We start from the raw sequence: 22,311 nt of genomic DNA on the forward strand, positions 1-22,311 counted from the left end.
AAGAATATTTATATACTATAGATATATTGAACCATTTTTGGTTTCTCAAATCTGATTAATTGTATCTGATTTTCCAACGGTATCACACGTTCTAAAATTCATGTCTATTGCTAATTATCGTAGCTTTCGATGTTATGATATATTGTCCACAATTTTAAGTCTCAATGACTTCTTTACAATTCTAATATATTTTTATCTGATTTATATCGAATTTAGAAACATATCCGAACGCAAAAATTACATAATTGACGCATCTTGTAATCACCCCTTATCCCTCCCTATTTCCGTTGTATACCTGTTGTCGAGGTGACACGTAGAGAATTGTTGTAAGCGGAAAAACCTCCCCGAATAATCTCTGACATAAATCTCTGGAAATAATTCCTTGGAAAATTATATCGGGAATTATCCTGGTTTCTTTCCTACCTAATGTGAAATGTGAAACTAAATGAAAATAAATTTTGCGGGCGTTTCTATTTTTCAGGAATTTTTTATATTATGGTATTGTGTAGAGACCTTGCGGCTTTGTGCTAACAGTCATTTTCAGAAGAGAATCCCGTTCAATAAGATTTTGTCTCCAGGGATTTTATGCCCGGAGAGATTTTTTGGGGCAGATTTTCCCGAAGATTTTCCGATAATCGAGAATTGTCTATGAGAAATAAATCTGTTATAATCGTTGCTATTAATACATCATATGATATTTCTCTATTCTAAAAAGGACAAACATCGAGACTATCGATATCTCGAAACTCTGTCACGCTTATTCCTCATTGGTTGACTCGCCTGAGGAGGCTAATTTGAATTTGGAACTCATTTAAATTAACACTTTTTAATCACGATTTTTTTTAATTACAGCGCACTATAGCGCGCGTTCGTTCTCGTCCTATTCTAAAAAGGATAAACATCGAGACTATCGATAGCTCGAAACTGTGTCACGCTTATTCCTCATTGGTTCAGTCGTCTGGGGCGGCTAATTTGAATTTGGAACTCATTTAAATTAACCATTTTTATCCTATTCTAAAAAGGATAAACATCGAGACTATCGATATCTCGAAAGTCTGTTACGCTTATTCCTCATTGGTTCAGTCGTTTGAAGCGGCTAATTTGAATTTGGAACTCATTTAAATTAACAATTTTTAATCACGATTTTTATAATTACAGCGCACTGCAACGTGCGTTCGTTCTCGTATTACAAAATACCCAAATCCACTACAGAACAACAATACTATTCAGATTTTCAATTCTATCGATTTCATCAACGGCCATTACTGATAATGTATCAAAATTTATGTATCAAGATTTGAAAAAAAGTAATTATTTAAATAAAAACCATAATGACATCTGTTATCGCCGCAAACACTCATGTATTTCATTTCCATGCACAAATTCATTGAACGTGGTCAAAATAGCAAAGAGGTTTATAGAAAAAATATTTACTATTGAATTTTTTGATCAACTGATTAAATTTAATTACATGACTAGTGTAACTAAAACATTCATCTGAAGTTTAAAAATTGGCTCCTGACGTTTTTGGAAAATCCTCCCTAAATATTTTCGATATTTAGACTCGCATTTAGCACCTAGAAAACAAGATGGGATCACGTTTTGATGCCCTGTTGGAACTGGAGTTGCTTCTGAAGTTCTGCAAGTTCTTTATGGAGTATTAGAGCTCGTTCTTTAAAAGTATCAGCCATTTTTTCATTCTTCTGTGCTCCCTCGCCTCTGGCGTGCATCTGGGAGAGATTGGCGCAGGCAAAAGGATTTCCCATTTCGCAGGATTTGAAATTGAGTTTGTATGCCTTTCTTAAATCAGGTTCTATAAACTCTTTGAGGCCTCCCATGTAGATGCTAGCTAGGAGGAAGCAACCGGGCTCTTCCTTATACTCGTGACAGGCCTTCTTGAACATTTCCATCCCCTTCTTTATTTGTTTGACCTTGTCTTCCTCGAGGTTCACGCTTTTTACTGTAGCCAGAGTCCCTGCCTGAACGCAACCCTTCGGGTCGTTCAGGGTACAGCTTTTCTCCAGGTATTTGAAGGCCTCTACGTAATCTTTCTCGCAGCCTTTTCCTACATCAGAAATTGATAAGAAATTAGGAGTAGTAAACGGTTTGAGAACGCGTTCTTCGTGTTTCGTGCTTCGGTCGAAGAACCTAACCACAAAAGAAGGTTCTCACAAGCAATTAAATTAAGAACGAAAATATTCAGAGCGTTCCGGTAAGAACGAAATTCAAGAACGAGATTATTAAGAACGTTCCTCTTAAGGATCTTCTGCACGGATAGTATATTGGATCATGGAGATCGAAATAAATAAACATTTGGAGTATTTTCTAGACTGAAAATTATTATTAAAAATTGTTAGACTCTAGAGTCTAGACAGTTAAAAGATACTTTTTTGAACGAAGACTTACAACGAACTAACTAAACATTACTAGTGAGGCCCTTGTTAAACTCCTCTCGAGAGGGCAATATAATTTCTCCTTCCACCCTCAACCCTTGGACTTTTCTTTCTTGACTCTCTCGGGTCACCAGACGTATTTTGGAAAAAACATAAAGGAAAGGTTCCACAGCAACACAGAAATAAATATTTTCTAAATCCGGAAATATAAAAACTTTGGAACTCTGAATTTTGACCCCAGGTGAAAGTCTAACATAGTCAGAACAAAAGTTTATGACCCTTTCTATAATTCGTTAATCAGTTGAGGTAATGGCAATAGACAATTATTATATTGTATTTGATTTTATGAATATGTATTATATTGTTTATACAAATTAATGAAATTAAATTTCAGTCAATCGTCAGGAACTTTTTACCATCGTTTTATATCTGCTTCAATAGTAAATTTTCCAAATTTCAACAAAAGTTTATATTTTGGATTATATTTACAGAAATTTTTATTTTCAAATTTTCACTTTAATAATTAATAATAACCACAGAAGGGAGTTGTCAATCAATCTCAAATTTAAACCATGAATCGATAGTTAGTTGATAAAGGAATTCCCCTAAATTTTTACAATTCATTCAATTTTTCTCCGATTGTCCCCGTTGAAAAACCCCGCGAAATTCAAAACTCAGTGGATATAACCCTCAGAAAATTTCCTATTTTACCTGTAGCTACATATCCTCCGAATTTTGCGCAACTTCTGGGCCAATTTCTCTCGTCGCAATTAGCTTTGTAAATATTAGCTGCCGTCTCAATATCTCGTTTAATTCCTTCATTGTAATCCCCCAAGAGATGACAAGCTGTGACAAAAATTTATTCAATTAATTAATGGTAAACCAACACAAATAGGTTAGACTGTCTCATTCTTGCACTCACCATTTCCATTTTTTTCACTCTCACAACCAAATCGATATTCCATGTAAATATTTTTGAGATACGCCTTCACATCCTCTTCGCTCTTAAAATTAAACGCCATGACCACAACTATGTCCCGTCTTCTAATGAATAATAAACCAAATCAATTCCTCTTCTCGCATTCTCAGAATTCAATGGCTTTTTCCATTGAAGTGCGCATGACTGGCGCCAATTACAAAACAGTTTTAACAGTTTCTGATTCATTTGCTGTAATTACCGTTATTAATTGCCACATAGGTACGAGTAAAGTGATGCTAATTAAGAATATTATTTTGTGGGCGCGAGGTTGAATCGTATTTTATTTATGAGAATAATGATTGGAGCAAGTGAATCTAGTTGTAACTCGAGAATAAGCGCGCGCATATCGTTGTATTTGAAAATGATGGGCTTGCGCAAGTGAAATAAATCGGAATAAACGTTCAACAAGGGGTAGTTTTCCCCTGAAAGCTCGGTCAGGGTGTCGTGTTCTACTTTCAGTACCATTTGCTATTCTCTAGTATTATTGACACCTCTAGAGACACCTGAATAATTTCCACCTAGAATCAACTGCGGTCCCTGAAATTAAAAGTTAAAATCGGGGAAAAATTGTGAGGAGTTTTTAAAAATTGTGATTCAATGCGTCTTAACAACCGGCGAGTTCATTAATATTTCAGGTGCAAACAGTGATGTTTCCTGCGCATTTAAAATCTTTGTAGATTATATCGATGTGAATTTGCGTCACCAATGGCTCCAATGGACAATGATAAATCTGCAATTCATAGATGATAATAAAATCACTTGAAAATAATTTGCGAGGGGATTGTTTGTGTCCGGAGCTGAAGACTCGGTCATCAGGCCACGGCTTATCTATCCCTTGATCTCTCGACCGGAAGTCTGATAGCGTGAGTACAAAAACAGTTGGACCTCGAGTCATATTCTCGTGATTCAATGCTTCGATTTTTTCAAGGTCGAGTCAATTTGGAGAGAATAAATAGTTATTAATAATTTTCATGTACGAAATTCCCAATTTTCCTTAAAAATTGAAGAAAAATCAATCGATTCACGTCTTCTATCAGCTTTCAGAAGATATACTCGAAACTAAGGAAGATATCGAAATTTTTGTAATGACCTTTTTTGGAGCTCGAAGTTAGCTCTACAAAAAAGGTTCCAATGATAATTTCATTAATTCTCTTAATTTTGGAGTTATTTCGGAAAAACTTTTCGGAACAAGGAGTTGATTCTCCGATAAGATTAGATTTTGAAGATATCCGTGAAACTAAGAGAGTTCGCGGAATTTTCATAATGACCTTTTTTATAGCTCGCGATTCGCTCTAAAAAAAAGGTTGTTATGAAAAATTTCGAATTTTTCTTTGTCTCGGCGATATTTCGGAAAAACTCAGAGAAGAGATCAATCGACTCATGTTCGTGTGCCGAAAAAATCTAGTGGAATGTTGTATGACCTAGTAATTATTTTTAATTGAACTCAAGCCTGAATTTCAAATGTCATGACCTAAATTCTGTGCCACGTGTTGCAGATGAGTGAATCAGTGAAGGTCGCTGTGAGGTGCAGACCTATGAACCAGAGGGAGAAGTCCTCTGGCTGTCAGGTGAGTCCTTCAAAATTCCGAGGCAAAATAATTTTTTTTTATTTTAATCACTTAAATTATTCTTTTTAATAGATTAAACTTTTTACTGTCCATTAAATCCCTTGAAAGCACTAAGACTTCAATGAATTTCGAGAAATATGTAACGAATTCATTATAAAATTTTATTCAATCTCTCCTGAAATGTTCAATCCAAAATTATAAAAATTCACTAAAAAAATGCAATCGAATTCGATTTTCCTTTTTTCTTTAATTTCTACTTGATTTTTCTATTTTCACTTTAGATATTTTCCACAGAATCTCTTGAACCTCAACTCCCACAATTTTTTTATTTCTATTTTCATCTTCTTGTCATGAAGAAAAAAGAGTTTTAAAAAAATTGAAAATCGTACAGAAAATATTTTGATAAAATAACTTATAAAGAAAAATCGAATTCTATCGATTATTTTGAACTAGAATTGAATGTTTAAACAAAAATCCAATAGAATTGTCAAACGAATTCATTAAGTGTTTCTCCCAAATTTTTTAATCCACACGGAATTAATTAAAGCGGTCCATTGTGGGGTGCAATGAAATCGTCATCGTCAGGTAAAAAAATCGTCATTTTATATATCGAGCGATAGAGCGGGTGCTAGGCGACAGTAAAGTCAAAACATGCGCGATTGAGCTTTCGCAATATTACATTTTTCCCCTCATCATTTAATTATGCCATTAATATTCAGATATTCCATTCCAATCATTTCATTAACACACATTGATCGAAGGGTTTCCCCTGCTATCGAAAAAAAAAACTGAACGAAGAGCAATCGATTCCCCCGAAATCGACAGCCTAGAGCGCATCTGAATAATTAATGAATCGATTTATTAATTATCACTGGGTAAAAGCGCCTAACAAGAACTCAAATGTCTCCGATGTAAACTCCTACGCAAACAGAATCGTTTATGAAGTGACCAACCGAGAAAAATAACCCGATCAATTAATCGATATTAACTTGCTCTAGATTATTCAGAAAAGATAAAAGAAATCCGCAGTAAAACGGAATAATTTCAATTCTCCACAGATTTCACCTTCATTCACTCCAAAGCCATTTGTTATACGGAAAAATATCAGAATGTCATGTTATACAAAAGTTCATCGTCTACAAAAAATTCCTCTTACACTTTCACGTGAAATTGATAGTTTATACGATAAATTATTTAACAAAAGTGCAATATATTGAAGCGATAAAACGATTTATCTAAAAATTTATGGTTGTCTTTCTTTTAATAAGGAGAAAACGAGAGAACTGTTTCTTTTTGCAAATGTATTCCAATGATTTATTCCAGAAAAGTTCTTTGAAATTCTGAAATGGAATAACTTTTTCTTGCGATTAATGATAAACCTAAAATTCATTAATTCGATGATAAAATCTATTATGTCAAAATCTTCTAAAAATATTTTCCCGTGTAACAAAAACAACAACAACAATAAGAATAATAATAACAAAAACCATCAGCGATACTTTTATGGAATAGGCCGGACGCCGATTTAGCGTTAATACTCCAAGAGATATGGAGTCCGTTCCATTCCGTTCTTTGTCTATATCCCCCTCCTAATAGGTAGAGAGCAAGTGCCAAATATTGAGTCCGTTATCGTGAATGAGAGGTGTAAGATTTACTGGAAGTTCTCGCTTACGACTATCAGGCGCGTCGTCGCATCGAAGCCTGTTATCGTCCTCATTGACATCGAGCTACGCCAGGTGAACCGCGGGTTTAGGCTCAGGCTGATCGTTCTGATCATTGACTGTCTGGGCGGCATGAAACAGTCCTTTGTCTCTGAGATAATTCTAGCCAGTAGGCACAATGCCTTAATATTGGCTGGCCAGATGCAAAAGGCTCTCATCCATGGGTCCCTTTGACTACTTAGACATCATGATTCCGGACTGCAGTAGTGCTCACCCTATGGGTGGAGGGAGCACTACTGCAGAGCGATTAAGAGTTGTTTGTATCCCTTAGCTTGCTGGGTGGTGTTTGAGGCGACGCAGAGCCCTCCAGGCTCATCCAGCGATCTCATTCACGAGTAAATAATAATAATAATAATAATAATAATAATAATAATAATAATAATAATAATAATAATAATAATAATAATAATAATAATAATGTGAACGAGAGGTGTAAGATTTACTGGAACTTCTCGTTCGCAACTGTCAGACCAATCGTTGCGACGAAACCTGACATCGTCCTCTTCGATTTTGATGACAAAATCATCTATGTCATTGAGTTCTCAGCTCCGGATGAGAGCAACATTACAGTGAAAGAAGAGGAGAAGCGGCTCAAATACCAGCCACTCTTGTTTGAGCTACGTCACATAAATCGGGGATTTAAAGTAAAGTTGGTTGTCCTGATAATTGGATCTCTTGAGGGAATGAAAGAATCGTTCATATTTGTGCTGAACAACATCCCTGTATGTAGGCGGCAAGCCTTCATGTTAGCTGGCCAAATGCAGAAGGCCGCCATTCTTGGATCCCTCCGTCTACTTAGACAGCATGATTCTGGACTACAGTAGAGCTCACCCTTCGGTTGAAGGGAGCACTACTGTAGGGCGATTAGGAAAAGTTTGTATCGCTTAGCTTGCTGGGCGGTCTTCGAGGTGAAGTCGGAACCCTCGTGGATCGTTCAGCGATCTCATTAAAAAAAATAATAATAATAATAATAATAATGCCGATTCTATTATTGTTATCTCTCCATACGAATATTTGAAAGCCCCGTCCTCATAAAAAAATGAATATTTAAATTAATATTTAATAAAAAAATAATATTTATATTTTTAATTGCTTCCTAGAATATAGTATCGGTGGATCCAATCGCGAAGACCTGCACCCTCGAGGGTTCAACAGGTGGTGGAAAGTCGTATCAATTCGACGCGGCATTTGGTCCAGACAGCACCACCGAGAAAGTGTACGAAGACGTGGGTTCAGTTGTCGTTGAGGCAGTCCTTGAAGGATACAATGGAACAGTTTTTGCATATGGCCAGACAGGCTGTGGAAAATCGCACACGATGCACGGATTCGTGGAGAAAACCCTGGAGCACATCTTCGAGGCGACATCGACGTCTTCATCTGACACCAGATATTTGGCACTGCTATCGTACCTGGAGATCTACAACGAGAGATTGCGGGATCTTTTGCAGGATAATCAGGTGGAGGGTGTCCTTCAACTGAAGGAGGACCCGTCGAGAGGGACTTATGTTGCTGGAGGACTTCGAGAGGTGACTGTCAAGGATGCTACCGAATGCGCTAGATTAGTGGAGCAGGGGGATAGGAGAAGAGCCTTGGCTGCCACCAAAATGAATGCCACATCCTCGAGGAGTCATGCTGTCCTCACCATTTCATTGGAGGCACTGGCCATGGGGGAGGACACACAAAAGACAGGAGCTGCGGTAAATTATTTAAAGATTCATATCAGAAAATATTCAATTGTCAAAATATTTCCCTCCATTTTTCGCTACCCGCCATTTTATCTTCTGCCAATATATCCCGTCAATTTATTTCCGGTTCAAGTGCTGGTCTGGACTATACATTTTTTCAGTAAATTTTTCTTGTAAAATTATATCGAGAATTATCCTGATGATCTTCCCACCTAGTACAGAATGCTGTCCAACGATTCCAGACATCACGATATGGGGAATGCTGTATAAAGGGTGTAGTAGTCAAGGCACCAATTTTTTGACATATTCATGACCCAAGATAATAATTCTGTAAAATATTTTAGATCTTTATCTTGATTCCCCGATTTTTAATAATTAAAAAACGTGTTTTTAATTTTATGTTTTTTCTTATACTAAAAATTGTTTTAAAAATCTGAAAACATTCTGAAAAATATATATATCTGCTTCAATAGCAAATTTCCAAATTTTCAACAAAATGTTATATTTTGGAGTATATTTACAGAAATTCATATTTTCCTCATAAGAGGCCGTGTTAATTGAAAACTAATAATTAATAACCACAAACAGCGCTGACAATCAATCTCATATTTTATTCAGGCATCTATTATCGCTTCGAAAACATTATGTCAGAATTTCAAGCAATTCTTTTACCTTCCCCAATACATTGAAGACATTCTTAAAGTAATTTTTTGTATCGAAAAATAATAAAATTGAAAAAACACGTTTTTTAATAATTAAACATCAGAGAATGAAGATAAAGATCTGAAATTTTGCACAGAATTATCGTTTTGGGCGAAATATTTGTCAAAACGCGCGCCTTAAAATTCACTGGGAGGAAATGAGACGCTTGCCCGTTTTCTATGAACATTTTTTCTTTTGTCTTTCGCTAGATTTATCTTTTACAATCTTCTATATAATTTGATCTGAGTAGGATTGTATTCGGTAGGCGTCTTAAGGTTATTGTCTCGCCATAGTCTCTGCAAAAAGTTTATCCGCTGTAAAACGGGCCAGCTTAGAACACAATCTTTACACGGTATATAGTCTCACTTGATTGATTGCATTGTGCATGGATAGCTAAAGCATAACTATATATTTTCCATATTAACTATTTTCAATTATATAAATTTATGGATTTTCCATAATTATATCAGGTAAACCAAATGGTCAATCGATTTGATTTTTTTCTGTACTCCCTCCCACGATATATATTCCATGTTTTTTTTTATTTCGAAAACTGTCGAGACATTGATATTCTAAAAATTCGAATTGGTAAAACTCTATGTAAACACGTGTTAAGTCCCTTGAATTTCAAGAATTTATATCTCAAGTTCGAAAAGGTCAATCGCAAACGGAAAGGGTTCATTTTGTAGCTAATTTTTTGAACTATTCACCATAAAATTTTTAACGAAAACTGTTAAGGTTGTTGTCGCGTAGAATTTTTTTTCGACAGTTTTCGTTAAAAATTTTATGGTGAATAGTTTGAAAAATTAGCAACAAAATGAGCCTTTTCCGTTTGCAATTGACCGTTTTGAACTTGCGATATAAATTTTTGAAATTCGAGTGATTTAACACGCGTTTAAATGGAGTTTTGCCGATTAGAATTTTTTAAAAATCAACGGCTCGACAGTTTCAGAAATAAAAAAAAACGTGGAATATACATCGTGGGAGGAAATACAGAAAAAAAAAATCAAATCGATTGACCGTTTGGTTTACGGAATATAATTATCGGAAATTCATAAATTTATATAATTGAAAATAGTTAATATGGAAAATATATAGTTATGCTTTAGCTATCCATGCACAATGCAATCAATCAAGTGAGACTATATACCGCTAAAAGATTGTGTTCTAAACTGGCCCGTTTCACAGCGGATAAACTTTTTACAGAGACTGTCGCGCGACAACAACCTTAAACAAAAATTTTACAGGAACCTTAAATAACGCGGGTCCATTTGTCTTCCAATGAAGTTGGAGATAATTCGTTCCAGGATAAGATTGTACAATATATTTCTACCGATATATATTTTGTCAAAGATAAATTCTCATAGAGCCGATCGCATCCTCTAAAAATTCAGGTGCGACGGGGACGTCTTCACCTGGTGGATCTCGCGGGTTCGGAGAGACAGTCGAGGACTGGAGCTGCTGGAGACCGATTAAAAGAGGCAGCGAGTATCAACCTGAGTTTATCAGCCCTGGGGAATGTCATCAGTGCCCTGGCTGCTGGTAATGGACGGCACGTGCCATACAGAGACAGCAAACTCACGAGACTTTTGAGAGACAGCCTAGGAGGGAATGCCAGGACTCTGATGATCGCCTGCATCAGTCCCTCAGATGACAACGGAGAGGAGACACTCAGCACCCTGAGGTATGCCGCCAGGGCGAGATGCATAAAAAATAAACCGGTGGTGAACGAGGACCCGAAGGACGCCCTCTTGAGGCAGTACCAGCTTGAGCTCCAGAGGCTCAAGAAACTTTTAGAAGGTGCTCGAGACTTTGACGATGACGAGGAAATCCAATCATCCTCCATCAGCAATTTGTCAAGTTATAACGAGGAAGTGGAGAAGCTGAAGAGAGAGTGTGAGGACTCAAACATCTCGGCTCAGAGGCTCAGAGAGGAGCTCGAGACCCTCAGGGAAAGATATGAGACTGGAAGGGAGAGTTTTGAGGGTAAAGTCTGGACAACCACCACCAGGGAAATCGATGAGAAACGACGGAAGAAGAGGGAAGCTGCTAAGAGGGAAGTTATGAGGCGTCTTGAGCGGCTCACAATCGGTGGAGAAGCTCAGGGTGATGCTGAGTTGAGGAGGAGAAGGGAAAGGAGGCGTCGCCGACTGGAAATTATTGCTACAGCTCTTGAAAAAAGTGCACAGGAAGGCAGTGGAGGGGCTTTTGAAGTTTATGGACAGCTCAGGACCACTGAGGATGCCCTCAAGAGGATGGCCAAGAGGAATAAACAACTCGAGGCTGAGGCGCTTGATCTGCAGGTGAATTTATTTATCACCTTTTTTAATTCATTACTTTCCTGGGGAAAAATCGTTTCCTCTTTTCACGCATTCTGTCATGTTATCATTCTATTCGTTGAATTTGGAACTCCTTCTGTGAAGATTACGTCTCCATTTAAAATAGGGTCATGTTTTTGTTTGTAATAATTTTTAGTTTTTCTGATAAATTTTAAAACTACTTTTTTTTACTAATAAACAAAAACAATACGTTTTCTTTTCATGATTTGATTTCAATGGCAGAAAGTGAAAAAAATGAGAAACGTAATCAGCAAGATAAAAATTTCATTTTCAAAATTCCTCAAATTCCTCAAATTTTTCAAATTGATATATTTTTTGCAATAATGAAAGAATATATCATGTGTGGACATCCGCATGGTAAGGGCCCACTTTGCTCATTTTATTGTTTGGGATAACGCAGTTTTTTTAATTTTGCTCCAGATTCTTCAATTTTTTGTACCACTTCAGAACAAAGTTTAGAATCTTCCTCGACGAATCCCGGAAATTTTATCATTCTATTTTCATTAGAAGTATTATTTGCGTTTATTTAATGACAAATTAAAAAGGGCCCACTTTGTCCTTTGGACGTAGCACTTGAGAATTATGTGTTTTATGTGGGTTTATTACATGATAAGTTTTTGAGTACTGATTATTGTAGAGAATAAAAACTACTCTCTAAAAGTGATATAATATTTTTATTCTCCTCGTGAGAATATTACCGATATTAAACAATCGAAATACAATAAACATTACTTTAAAAAACTTTAATAACAAGGTTTAGTATAATATGTCAGAAAATATTTAGTGCGGAGCGATGTGATCTCATTCGGGTTGAGACTCGAACTGTCCGATGGATTTTCCGTTTCGGGGACCTTAGGCCCAAGTTCTCTTTGTTTATGAATCAGGCTACAGTCTGCATTGCCAGTGTCCCAAATGTTTTCCAGATGAAAACCCCGAGGTGTCGGGTGGAGTAAAATAAGGCCCTCATTGCCCTCAACTGTTTATTGACCAGCCCTCATTGAGCGTCTAAATTTTTCCCACACATTACGTATTTTTCGTAATTCTGGAGCTAAAACGTTAAGGAAAATTCCACGAAATTAATTCGGAACTTTTCTAGAACTTTCAGTAATTTTTGTCTGAATTTTCAGTGAAAAATTACAACACCGCCCCATAAATTTTCTCAGTTACTTCTGCAATTTTTATTGAATATATTTCTTTTCGTGCATGTAACTTAAAATTATGGTTTGATCACGTAAGTCTGTCAATACTGCCAGAATGGGCCCTTTTCATGCGGACGTAACATATATTGATGTGCAATTTAATTTTAATTTTAATTATCCTCACATCTTGATAGATTACCAAATAAAAAATAGATACGGAAAATATTATCTTATTCTATTTCACTTAATTCTTATTTTATTAATTTTCTCCATTATTTCATATCCTGTATTCATATTTTTATCGTTTTAATCAACAGATTATTATTTATCGACCGGCATTTCAATTTTACTAATTTCTCTTTTTCTTTATTGAATAATAAATACGATTTTTTTTTGTTTATACAAACTAGAGAGAATTAATTATAAAATTTAGTGAATGTGAAGAAGATGCGTAAACATATAATTAAATGATACAGATAGAAATGATAATTAATAGATAATTAATAAATCATTATGAATCGTTTAGCGATCTTTATACTTTTCGTTTAGATTTTTATGATTCTGATTTAATATGAATTTTTTTTTTTAATCTTCAATTCATATTACTATTATATAAATATTATATTATATTATTATATTATATAAATTATATTTAATTTATTTTAAAACACACAAAAATATTTATTCCATTGAATATTTATCGTTTAATTTTCCAATTTGTTTAAATATCATAACCAGAACTTTTATAAATTTTTCTTATGTCTATATAACTAGATTAAAAAAAACTAATTAATCAATGAGTAATGAATAATTTCGACAACCATAAATTAATGAAAAATTATAATCTGGAAAACAAATATCCATTCGAATTATATTTATTCGATGATGTCGTAATTTATGGAAGATGAATCCAATTATTCAATTTTTTTCAATGATTCAGCGCTTTTTTTTTTCTCGTGAATGAAACTGGAATTACGAGTTTTTTTCTCTGTATCTTCTCATTTCGGAAAACATGCAGTAATTTATTCATAATTTAATGAAGCGAATGAATTTTTTCAATTGACGACAGTTTGGAGAATTAAAGGGGAAGTTGCAAAAATATTTTAGCCTCGAGATATTTTCGGAGTGTTCACCACGTGGAGAAAACCTCTTCGATCTTTTCGTCAATTATGCTATGACATTGGAATTATTTGTAATGAAGAAGTGGACGTTGATAAAAAATTCATTCGTAATTCGAGGTTTTTCATGTGTCATTACCAGTGAATTATTTCCGCCATCTCATTATCTGCCGACGCTTCCTAGTCCCTTCCAATGACTCGCCGAAATATTCATGGATAATTATTGTTTGTGTCATTGTTAATGCAAATGATGTTTTGTTTTCATTTCTCGAATCTTAATTATTTTATTTAAATATTGTGTAGAGTCCTTTGTTAACACATATCATTATTCAATCGATTTAAGTAGCAGATTTAATAATTCTTTTCATCATTTAATTATAAACAAAATAGTATCATTTTTTTAAAATTTTGAACGCAAATTTTTCGAAAATCTTTCATTGAAATATTCTTTGAATTTCATTTATTAATCTTTATATAAATAAAATTATATAATCTACATTATTAATTGGATAAATTACAAATCATTTGTCATCAATAAATAGAATTTTACAATTAGAATTCTTTGAAGAATTCCTTTTATTTATTTCATAAAGACAAAGATTCATTTAATAATTTCTCAAATAACTCATTAAATACTTTTTTTAAATTATTCATAAACAAAGAAAATTGGATCAATCAAACTAATAATTAAATTTGCACATTCAAAAATATAATAAAAACTGACAAAAACAAATATCACAAAATATATTTTGGTATATAAACTGAATGAATGATATAAGAAGAAATATTTTAAAAAATATAAATTTTTCCACGTGGATTGTTTAATTTACCAGTAAAATGAAATGAAAATAATAGTAATTTATAATATTAATTGGATAAATGCGGAGTGATTGGATGGGAATAGGACAAAATACCGTTACCAAAATCCGTGTAAAAGGAAATGACTGTTGTTCCGTTATTTTGCAATGGCCTCAGGCATCCTGGGATGCGGAACGTCGTGAACTTTTACGACGAGAGTTGCTGGCAACGCAGATATCCGAAGCTATGGTACCACATCTGCGTCCTGGATGTCCCCTCCGTGATTTAGCCGCTGTACGTGGTGCAGCTAGTTGGTGCGATGAATTAGCTAGATGGAGATTGCCAGATACATCATCAAGAATTCCACTGCCACCTCCACCACCCCTTGACACAAGATCAAAACCAGATCACAATAATAACAGCGATGATAAGAGCAGTGATGATGATATCAGTCATAACGAAAGAAAGGATATTGTTGGCACTTATTTCAAGAGAAATAGAATTGATGAACTACTTGCTAGAGCTAGAGAGGCCAAGACATTTGGTGAATATTCTCTTCAATTTCTTCAATTCAATTAGCAATTGTTTTTAGAAATAATTTGAAAATTCGGCTTTTTAGTTTTCAATTTTTCAATTATATTTATAATATATAGTCTTTGGTCTTTTAGTAAGTATAGGCGTTCCCTTAAGAAGTGTGAGATTATAATATATAGTATACATTCCCTTTTAAAAAAAAGCATGTAACGTTTTTTGTCAGCTTTTTTTGGCGCTATGCATATCAAAATATATCTATATAATATGATATATATATATATAATATATATTATTTATATAGTAATATAATATATGAATTTAATATAATTCATTAAATTTTAAATTATTTTTTTTATATAAATTTTTAGACTTTTTTCTATTTTCTTTTTGAAATTCTATATATGTATATATTACATTGGAAATATATAAATAAATATATATTCCAATGATAACACCCCATACGTGGACGATTTGGCGCGCATAGCTAGTATATAAAAAATATATATTTAATTCAATTTAAATTCAATATTTGATGTCTATTTTATTTTCTTTTTTTTTTGTTATATATATAGAGTATATGGGTGATTCGACAGAAATAGGAATATCTATGTCAGCCACAATGGCCATTCGGATGCGCTTCTCAAGCCTCAGCCGAGCGGTCGCAGACGAATTAGTAGAATATGATAGAAAGATATTGATGTACTCTCCGAGTGTACTAATTTTTAAGTACCTATGTCAATCAGTATTGCATCTAGAAAACATTTTCAGAAAGTCACGGTACTGACATTGACAGTACGTTTTGAGATATTTCTTGAGGACGGTAGTAGAAAATTATTAAATTTCCATGAAATAAATAAGAAACATGTGACGGCACGTTTCGTATGTCAATTCCGAGTATGGTGTGTGTTATCGTGGAGAAAATGTATAAATGCATTATTTAAGACACGGTACTCACATAAATACTCTTGAACATCGCAGCACCGATTGGTTAATGACATATTCAGAAAAGTTATTCGTCTTCAAGAATGTTCAAGGAAATATCTGGTCATTCAGTACTGATTGCTCCCTTGGTACCAGGTATTGTCTTGTAATGATAATGAAAAGAGTAATTTCGTGATAATCACTATTTCCGTGGACTCACCCATGTATAATATATTACATGGATTATATCATCATATTTAATTTCTTTGAAACGGTATTATTATAATATATGATACTTTAGCAGAATAAAACAGCGGCACGAAATGTTACGTGAGTTTTTTTATTAAGGAATATAAGTTGATGATTTTGTCTGCCTATGTTCTAGAAGCAAATGGGAGACTGAGTAAATCCGGTGGTTCAGACGACTCCAACAATTATCTGCAGCTGAATGCCCTGAATCTTCAGTCAAGTGCTCCAGCAGTGGAGGCACCAGGAAAAATTCCCAGCCATGTAATGGGACGTCCAATAGGTTCTTTCAATTCCTGGCTGGTCCAGGACACCGCCAGCAGGTCCATCACCTCCAGCCAATCCAAGAAAATACCTCCACGAATCCTCGAGGCATTGCCCTCCAGAATGACCTCCTGACGAGACTACGACGCGAAAGATCGGCGCTCATATCAATTTTTACGATATGTTCTCGACGGACTCCAGTGAAAGTCATTACGTCTGCTAAGAAAGTTTGCTAAATCCAAGAGACAATTATTTTTTCATATTTTTTTATCCAGCAACAATTCAATCATCAATCTCTTTGGAGATGATTTTTATTCCTCCAAAGGTCAGACTACAATCGCACTTCGGGGAATCGTTGTTTAATCCATCTGTCAGGCTTCAAAGAAAATTATTAACGATTTCGTAAACAAGTGCTAAGTGAGAATTTCCATCGGAGAGGTGCAAAAAATTCCATGAATGAACAAACAAGTGCTTGATTACAAGATATTCATGTCCTTTTGTGGTACTTTTATCGTTTTACGAGGGTAATTATCTCACCTCAACGACTCGAGTGTTTCTTTTTCGATGAAAATATTGTTGTATGTCGGTACATAAATTTAAGATATTTGCCAAAGATTTTGGGTTTTCTTTTTAGTTTTTTCAAACCTCTGATTATTGTTATTATTATTATGAATCCATGAGTTCTCTAAAGAGCATTGCAATTTCAGGGGCATCGCGTGTTCCTGGGACGACTGCCCACTTCCTGCAATTACAGAGGAAAAAATTCAATGAAAATTCATAGAAAATAGGTGCATGTGGTTTTAGGAAAATTTTATCCTGGAAAAAGTCAATCTATGAAAAGTTCTGCCACCTGCACGTATCCTGCACACACCCTGAACTATTCCTTTTTCTAGGCCGAAAAATTTGTAAACCAATGAATCAGTCGTGGAAATTCAACATTAGTTTTTCAATATCAACAAATACCTATTAAGTTTTAACAATCCTTCCCGTTGATCTTTACAAAATATTTTTCTCCGTGCAGAAGAAAGAAATAATGTTCATATGACGAAATTATATCGTATCGTATGCAGTCGATTTACAATAGAAAAATTGACGAACAACAAATATTACTTCTGAATGCATATAATTATTTTTTTTAATTACGGGATAATTTATGTGGGGAAAAATTCTCGAAGCGTTATAGGACACTCATTGGACTTGGGACAAAGACTGTGTGGTGACCACCAGCGCCTTAGTATAAACCTTCCGAGAAACAATTTTGGATCTGAGCGACATTTGCCTGCTATTGTTTACAATAAACAAATGCCGAATGACGAATGATGTGTTGGAGTTTTTCTCCACTAGGAAGTGGAGATGAGAGCAGTTCGCCTAGCACCTCGGCCGAGAGCACATCCAGCTACTTTAACCAATATTAACTGAGATATATATTTCTGTTTGCGTTTGTCTTGATTTTATATATTGTTAACCAACTCTCCGTTACTTTTACCAGTATAAATTATAGAAGAGGATATTTTACTGAGGTGGAGTGTTTTGAAATATACTCTCAAACCCCTTTAGAATTTTACTTCTTACATTTAATAACGTAACCACAAAATTAACATGAATGAAAGACTTTTCTTTAGTCGCTCGGAAGACATGTCTTAACCTCATCGATGCCATAGCAAAATTAACTAAATTAACAAAGGGATCCAGCACCCTGGACCTCAAGTGACGTTGTGATATAAGATATCATTCATTCGAGTCTGTTTGGGCTAAAAGAGAAAACGTAACCATCATCGTTCATACTTATCAGAATTCCAGTCAATAAAAATGTTCGTGTTGGAAATATTTTCGATGTTAAAACGAACAAGAGACCTGTTGTGACAGATCAGAGGGAATAATGGAAACATTTAGGCTGTTTATACGAAACAGCCCAACACGTGGACCAACCCCATAGACAAAGGGCCTTGTCTAATGGGTAGACCTGACACCCTGGACGATTTGGTGACTGAGGACACTTGGAGACGAACTCTCGAGCAAGCAACATTAAATTTACCACAATCAACCCAGCTTATATTATATCGAGTCTTTAAACCAAAGTTTAATTGTTAACAATAAATGGAAGATCGGATTAATTAATTAAAATAATCGTTAAATATTTAGTCCCTTACATTCGTCACTATTGAATACAAATATAGAGTGAAAAATATAAAATTCATTTTTGCCTGGTATCATTTCAAACAGAAATTCAACATTATTTAACACTAATGACAACGATGGTTAATAATTTTGCATAAATTATTGTATAGAATATTCGTAGAAATTAAAATATTGACCATTTACAAGAACAAAGAAAGAAAGAAGGATTTGAATGGCTGTAGGGGTTAAACGGTAAGAAATAGGGATGAAATGCCAAATATATTTTTTATGCAGAATTTTTCGATCTTCAAGTTATTATTCGACCATTTTCTTCATATCTAGCGTAGTTTTCAAGTTATTCACAAAAAACCATTTTTGGGGGTAATTAAAATTTTTTTTTTTTGGAAATGCACAAACTTAAAGCGCTTAAAATTACTTGGCCGTTAATCACACGACAAAAGCACACATTTTTATATGGAAAGTGTTTTGGATCGAAAGAACACATATGTTAGACCAAATTTGCCTGGACCCCCAAAGGGCTCCTCTGCCTAGTACCTGATTAAATAATCCGTGTACTTGACACTCGCTATCTCTTCGGTTCTCAGAATAATTCCCCTCTTCCTTTGGTGTTGAGGTGATCTATTCTCTACTCATTTGAAAGAGCTCATCAAATAAACTCTTAAAAAATCCTTTACTTTACCTAAATTAGTAAGTAGTAAGTAATAAGTTACTTTACCTAAATTTAAATTTTGTTTGAACGTCTCTCCATTACCAAAAAAGACAAATAGGTATATTTATATACCATCTTAAAGAATATTTTCTTCTCTTCGCAATGGCATCAGTTGTGTCTGATTTAGTTGCTTTTTCGTAGAGCTATTCAAATTTTTAGCTTTTTTCAGCGCTATGACACGTTCTAGAATTCAAATTTATTGCTAATTATCGTATTAAGGTTGTTGTCGCGTAGAATTTTTTTTCGACAGTTTTCGTTAACAATTTTATGGTGAATAGTTTGAAAAATTAGCAACAAAATGAGCCTTTTCCGTTTGCAATTGACCGTTTTGAACTTGAGATATAAATTTTTGAAATTCGAGTGATTTAACACGTGTTTAAATGAAGTTTTGCCGATTAGAATTTTTTAGAAATCAACGGCTCGACAGTTTCAGAAATAAAAAAAAACGTGGAATATACATCGTAGGAGGAAATACAGAAAAAAAAAATCAAATCGATTGACCGTTTGGTTTACGGAATATAATTATCGGAAATTCATAAATTTATATAATTGAAAATAGTTAATATGGAAAATATATAGTTATGCTTTAGCTATCCATGCACAATGCAATCAATCAAGTGAGACTATATACCGCTAAAAGATTGTGTTCTAAACTGGCCCGTTTTACAGCGGATAAACTTTTTACAGAGACTGTAGCGCGACAACCACCTTAACTGTCATTTATGAAGATACGAGATCTACTGCGCACTCCGTGCGCCGAATTTGAATTTTGACTTCGGATTCGAGTTAACCAATAGGGAATCAGCCTTACGAGTTTCGACTCAGGCGAACTTCATTCACCTATCTCTGCTTTCATGATAAGGATATTGTATAACAATCTGAAGTTCGCAATAACCTCTTAATGATTCCATTATATTCTTTGGATTCCATCAATTTGACCAAGAGTTATTGATGATAATGTGTCGAATATCGTGGGTCATGTTTTGAAAATAATTATTCCGTGTAAATAAAATCCATAATAACATTTATCATCCTCATAAATTTTCATGTATTTCATTTTCTTGTGGACTCATCGAATGTATGGTTCAAAACAGGGAAGAGGAAAGAAGGATTGTAGAAAAAATGTCTAGTATTGAATTGTTAAATCAGCATTAAACTGATTAGAATCAATTAAACACAAAGTAGTTAGCGCCTCGAACTAGTTTAATAAAATGTAGACCCGACAAAAAGGGACACAGGAATGGAAAACACAAAATGGAATGCGGATAAAATGGGATGAATGAGAAAACTCAATGAGACGAAGAGAAAAAATCAATGGTAACAATCCATTAGTCAGTATTTCAGTTTTTTTCAGAATTTTGTTACTAAGAAGACAACAGATAATTAAAGGAAGGAATTAAATTAGCGAACGAAAAAGCACTGGGAGACTTTTAGACTGTCTCCAGCATTTTTTGGCGAAAGAAACAGAAATTACTGGGTATGAGTTAAAAACGTTTTTACGCAAGTGTTCCATTTTGTCCGGAGGTCCCCTAGTAAAATTTGTTTCATCAATGACTGTTATACAATTGTTACCTGCGTATTTGGACCGGACTTATCATTCTTCTTCCCCCGACTGATAAGACGTCGTGATAAAAAAATTCATTAAAAAATTCACGAATTTTGGGTGAAATTCCGCTGAATTAATCGATTTCATTCGTTTGTCTGGTGAATTCGAAATTCGGTAGTTATGGTTTGATGATTTATAAGGAATTGTTCGTAAATTTTTAATTTTTGGATGGATCTAGTTATTTTTTGTCGTTGAAGTCGAGAAATTCTTCAGCAATTCTCTCGCACGTACAGAAAAAATTTAACGGTTTTTTCGTAATAAAATCCAGAAAACAAAGCTTGGAAAAAGTCCGAAGCGAGGAAGTGCCTCAGCTGTTCTCCAGCGACGCAGCAAGAAATTTTATGCCCTAATAATAAGGAACAATAAAAAAGGGAAGAATAAAAATGAATAAAAGGAGAAAACTGGATGAGTTTACGTCCAAGAATTTTTACAGAAACATGAAAACTGCTTCCTCAAGGTTTTTCTTTTTGATGTATATCTCCCGGAATGATGAAATAGTTTGCATAATCGACTAGAGGAGTACCACGAAAAACAATTACAATTTTTTTACTAACAAAACAACACTAAAAAGGTCAAGTGTAACTAGTTGGCTCACTCTTCACTCCACTCTTCCGTGAATATCTCTGAATCTAAAAGAAATACCGCAATTTTCCTAAGAACCTTTTCTGTAGAGCGGAACAAGAGCTACAAAAAAGGTCCTAATAAAATTTCTGAGTCTCTCTCCGTTTCAGTAAAAATTGAAAAACAAAATAATTTTTCAATACAACTTGAATAGAAAAAACGCTATCTGTAATTTTCAATTATTTTTTTTAATACCAAAAATTGAATAAAATTCGCGTGGAGTTCTACCATCAAAATCTGCATTCATTTTATTATAATTTCTAATTATCGCAGTATTTACGATTTAATGAATGAATTTTGAGGGATTTAAATTGGATGATAGTGCACAAAAGGATTTCAGCGGAATGGAATAATACTGTGGATGTTTAAAAATAAAAAGGTAAGTGCCTCATACGAAAGCGAGTTTGGGTGAGTATCTCTTTACTGTGAATTTTTTTGTCTCTCCGATTGCGCGAATGAGCTACTTTTACTTTCACGCCGAACCGCGCGAAATTGTCCAAACACTTTAAAGAAGCTCACACACCACCGAGAATACACTTTCCCTCTGGAAAGTCGTTCTTATTCCTATTATCCCTCATGGAGTCATCACATCCGAACAGTCATCAGAAAAAATACTCAAAGAAAAACGAAAAACTCCGCAAAAAACTCGTACCTGCCCGGTTAAATACCAATTAATTAGTTGTAATTGTATTTCTTCCATTTTGCTGTTGGAAATTGATGACTTCACTAGAAAAAATAGAAAAATATTGTTAACTTCACTTTTAGGTGATAAAATTATTGAGAAAGTGAAATTTAGAAAGAATATATACATGGTCAATAATGGAGGATA

General features: G+C 34.3%; 2 protein-coding genes across 3 annotated transcripts; one reads left to right on the forward strand and one right to left on the reverse strand.

Moving 5' to 3' along the window:
* Positions 1-1,337: 1,337 nt before the first annotated feature.
* Coa7 (Cytochrome c oxidase assembly factor 7) lies at positions 1,338-3,568 on the reverse strand. The gene is made up of 3 exons (XM_011312798.1): positions 3,316-3,568; positions 3,105-3,239; positions 1,338-2,065 (listed from the first exon to the last, which is right to left on the reverse strand). Exons 1-3 carry the CDS (start codon positions 3,413-3,415, stop codon positions 1,596-1,598), a joined length of 705 nt encoding a protein of 234 aa, XP_011311100.1. The 5' UTR covers positions 3,416-3,568; the 3' UTR covers positions 1,338-1,595.
* Positions 3,157-18,852, forward strand: LOC105271325 (osmotic avoidance abnormal protein 3). 2 transcript variants are annotated; one of them, XM_011312797.1, is made up of 7 exons: positions 3,157-3,270; positions 4,008-4,235; positions 4,869-4,940; positions 7,762-8,358; positions 10,443-11,351; positions 14,620-14,986; positions 16,283-18,852. In XM_011312797.1, the coding sequence occupies exons 3-7, from the start codon at positions 4,869-4,871 to the stop codon at positions 16,540-16,542; spliced, it is 2,205 nt and encodes a 734-aa protein (XP_011311099.1). In that variant the 5' UTR covers positions 3,157-3,270; positions 4,008-4,235; the 3' UTR covers positions 16,543-18,852. The 2 variants fall into 2 exon arrangements, with proteins under 2 accessions (XP_011311099.1, XP_011311097.1); XM_011312795.1 differs by lacking the exon at positions 3,157-3,270 and having other exon boundaries at positions 3,812-4,235.
* The last annotated feature ends 3,459 nt before the right edge of the window (positions 18,853-22,311 follow it).

The sequence above is a fragment of the Fopius arisanus genome, unplaced genomic scaffold (genome assembly GCF_000806365.1).
Source record: "Fopius arisanus strain USDA-PBARC FA_bdor unplaced genomic scaffold, ASM80636v1 scaffold00107, whole genome shotgun sequence".
NCBI classification, from domain to species: Eukaryota; Metazoa; Arthropoda; class Insecta; order Hymenoptera; family Braconidae; genus Fopius; species Fopius arisanus.

Coding starts and splice junctions, on each gene's coding strand:
- Coa7 (XM_011312798.1), bottom strand. CDS start 3,415: ATGGCGTTTAATTTTAAGAGCGAAGAGGATGTGAAGGCGTATCTCAAA. Junction 3,240..3,315: donor GAGTGAAAAAAATGGAAATG/GTGAGTGCAAGA, acceptor TTTTTGTCACAG/CTTGTCATCTCTTGGGGGAT. Junction 2,066..3,104: donor CGGAGGATATGTAGCTACAG/GTAAAATAGGAA, acceptor TTTCTGATGTAG/GAAAAGGCTGCGAGAAAGAT.
- LOC105271325 (XM_011312797.1), top strand. CDS start 4,869: ATGAGTGAATCAGTGAAGGTCGCTGTGAGGTGCAGACCTATGAACCAG. Junction 4,941..7,761: donor AGAAGTCCTCTGGCTGTCAG/GTGAGTCCTTCA, acceptor ATTGCTTCCTAG/AATATAGTATCGGTGGATCC. Junction 11,352..14,619: donor CTGAGGCGCTTGATCTGCAG/GTGAATTTATTT, acceptor CAATGGCCTCAG/GCATCCTGGGATGCGGAACG.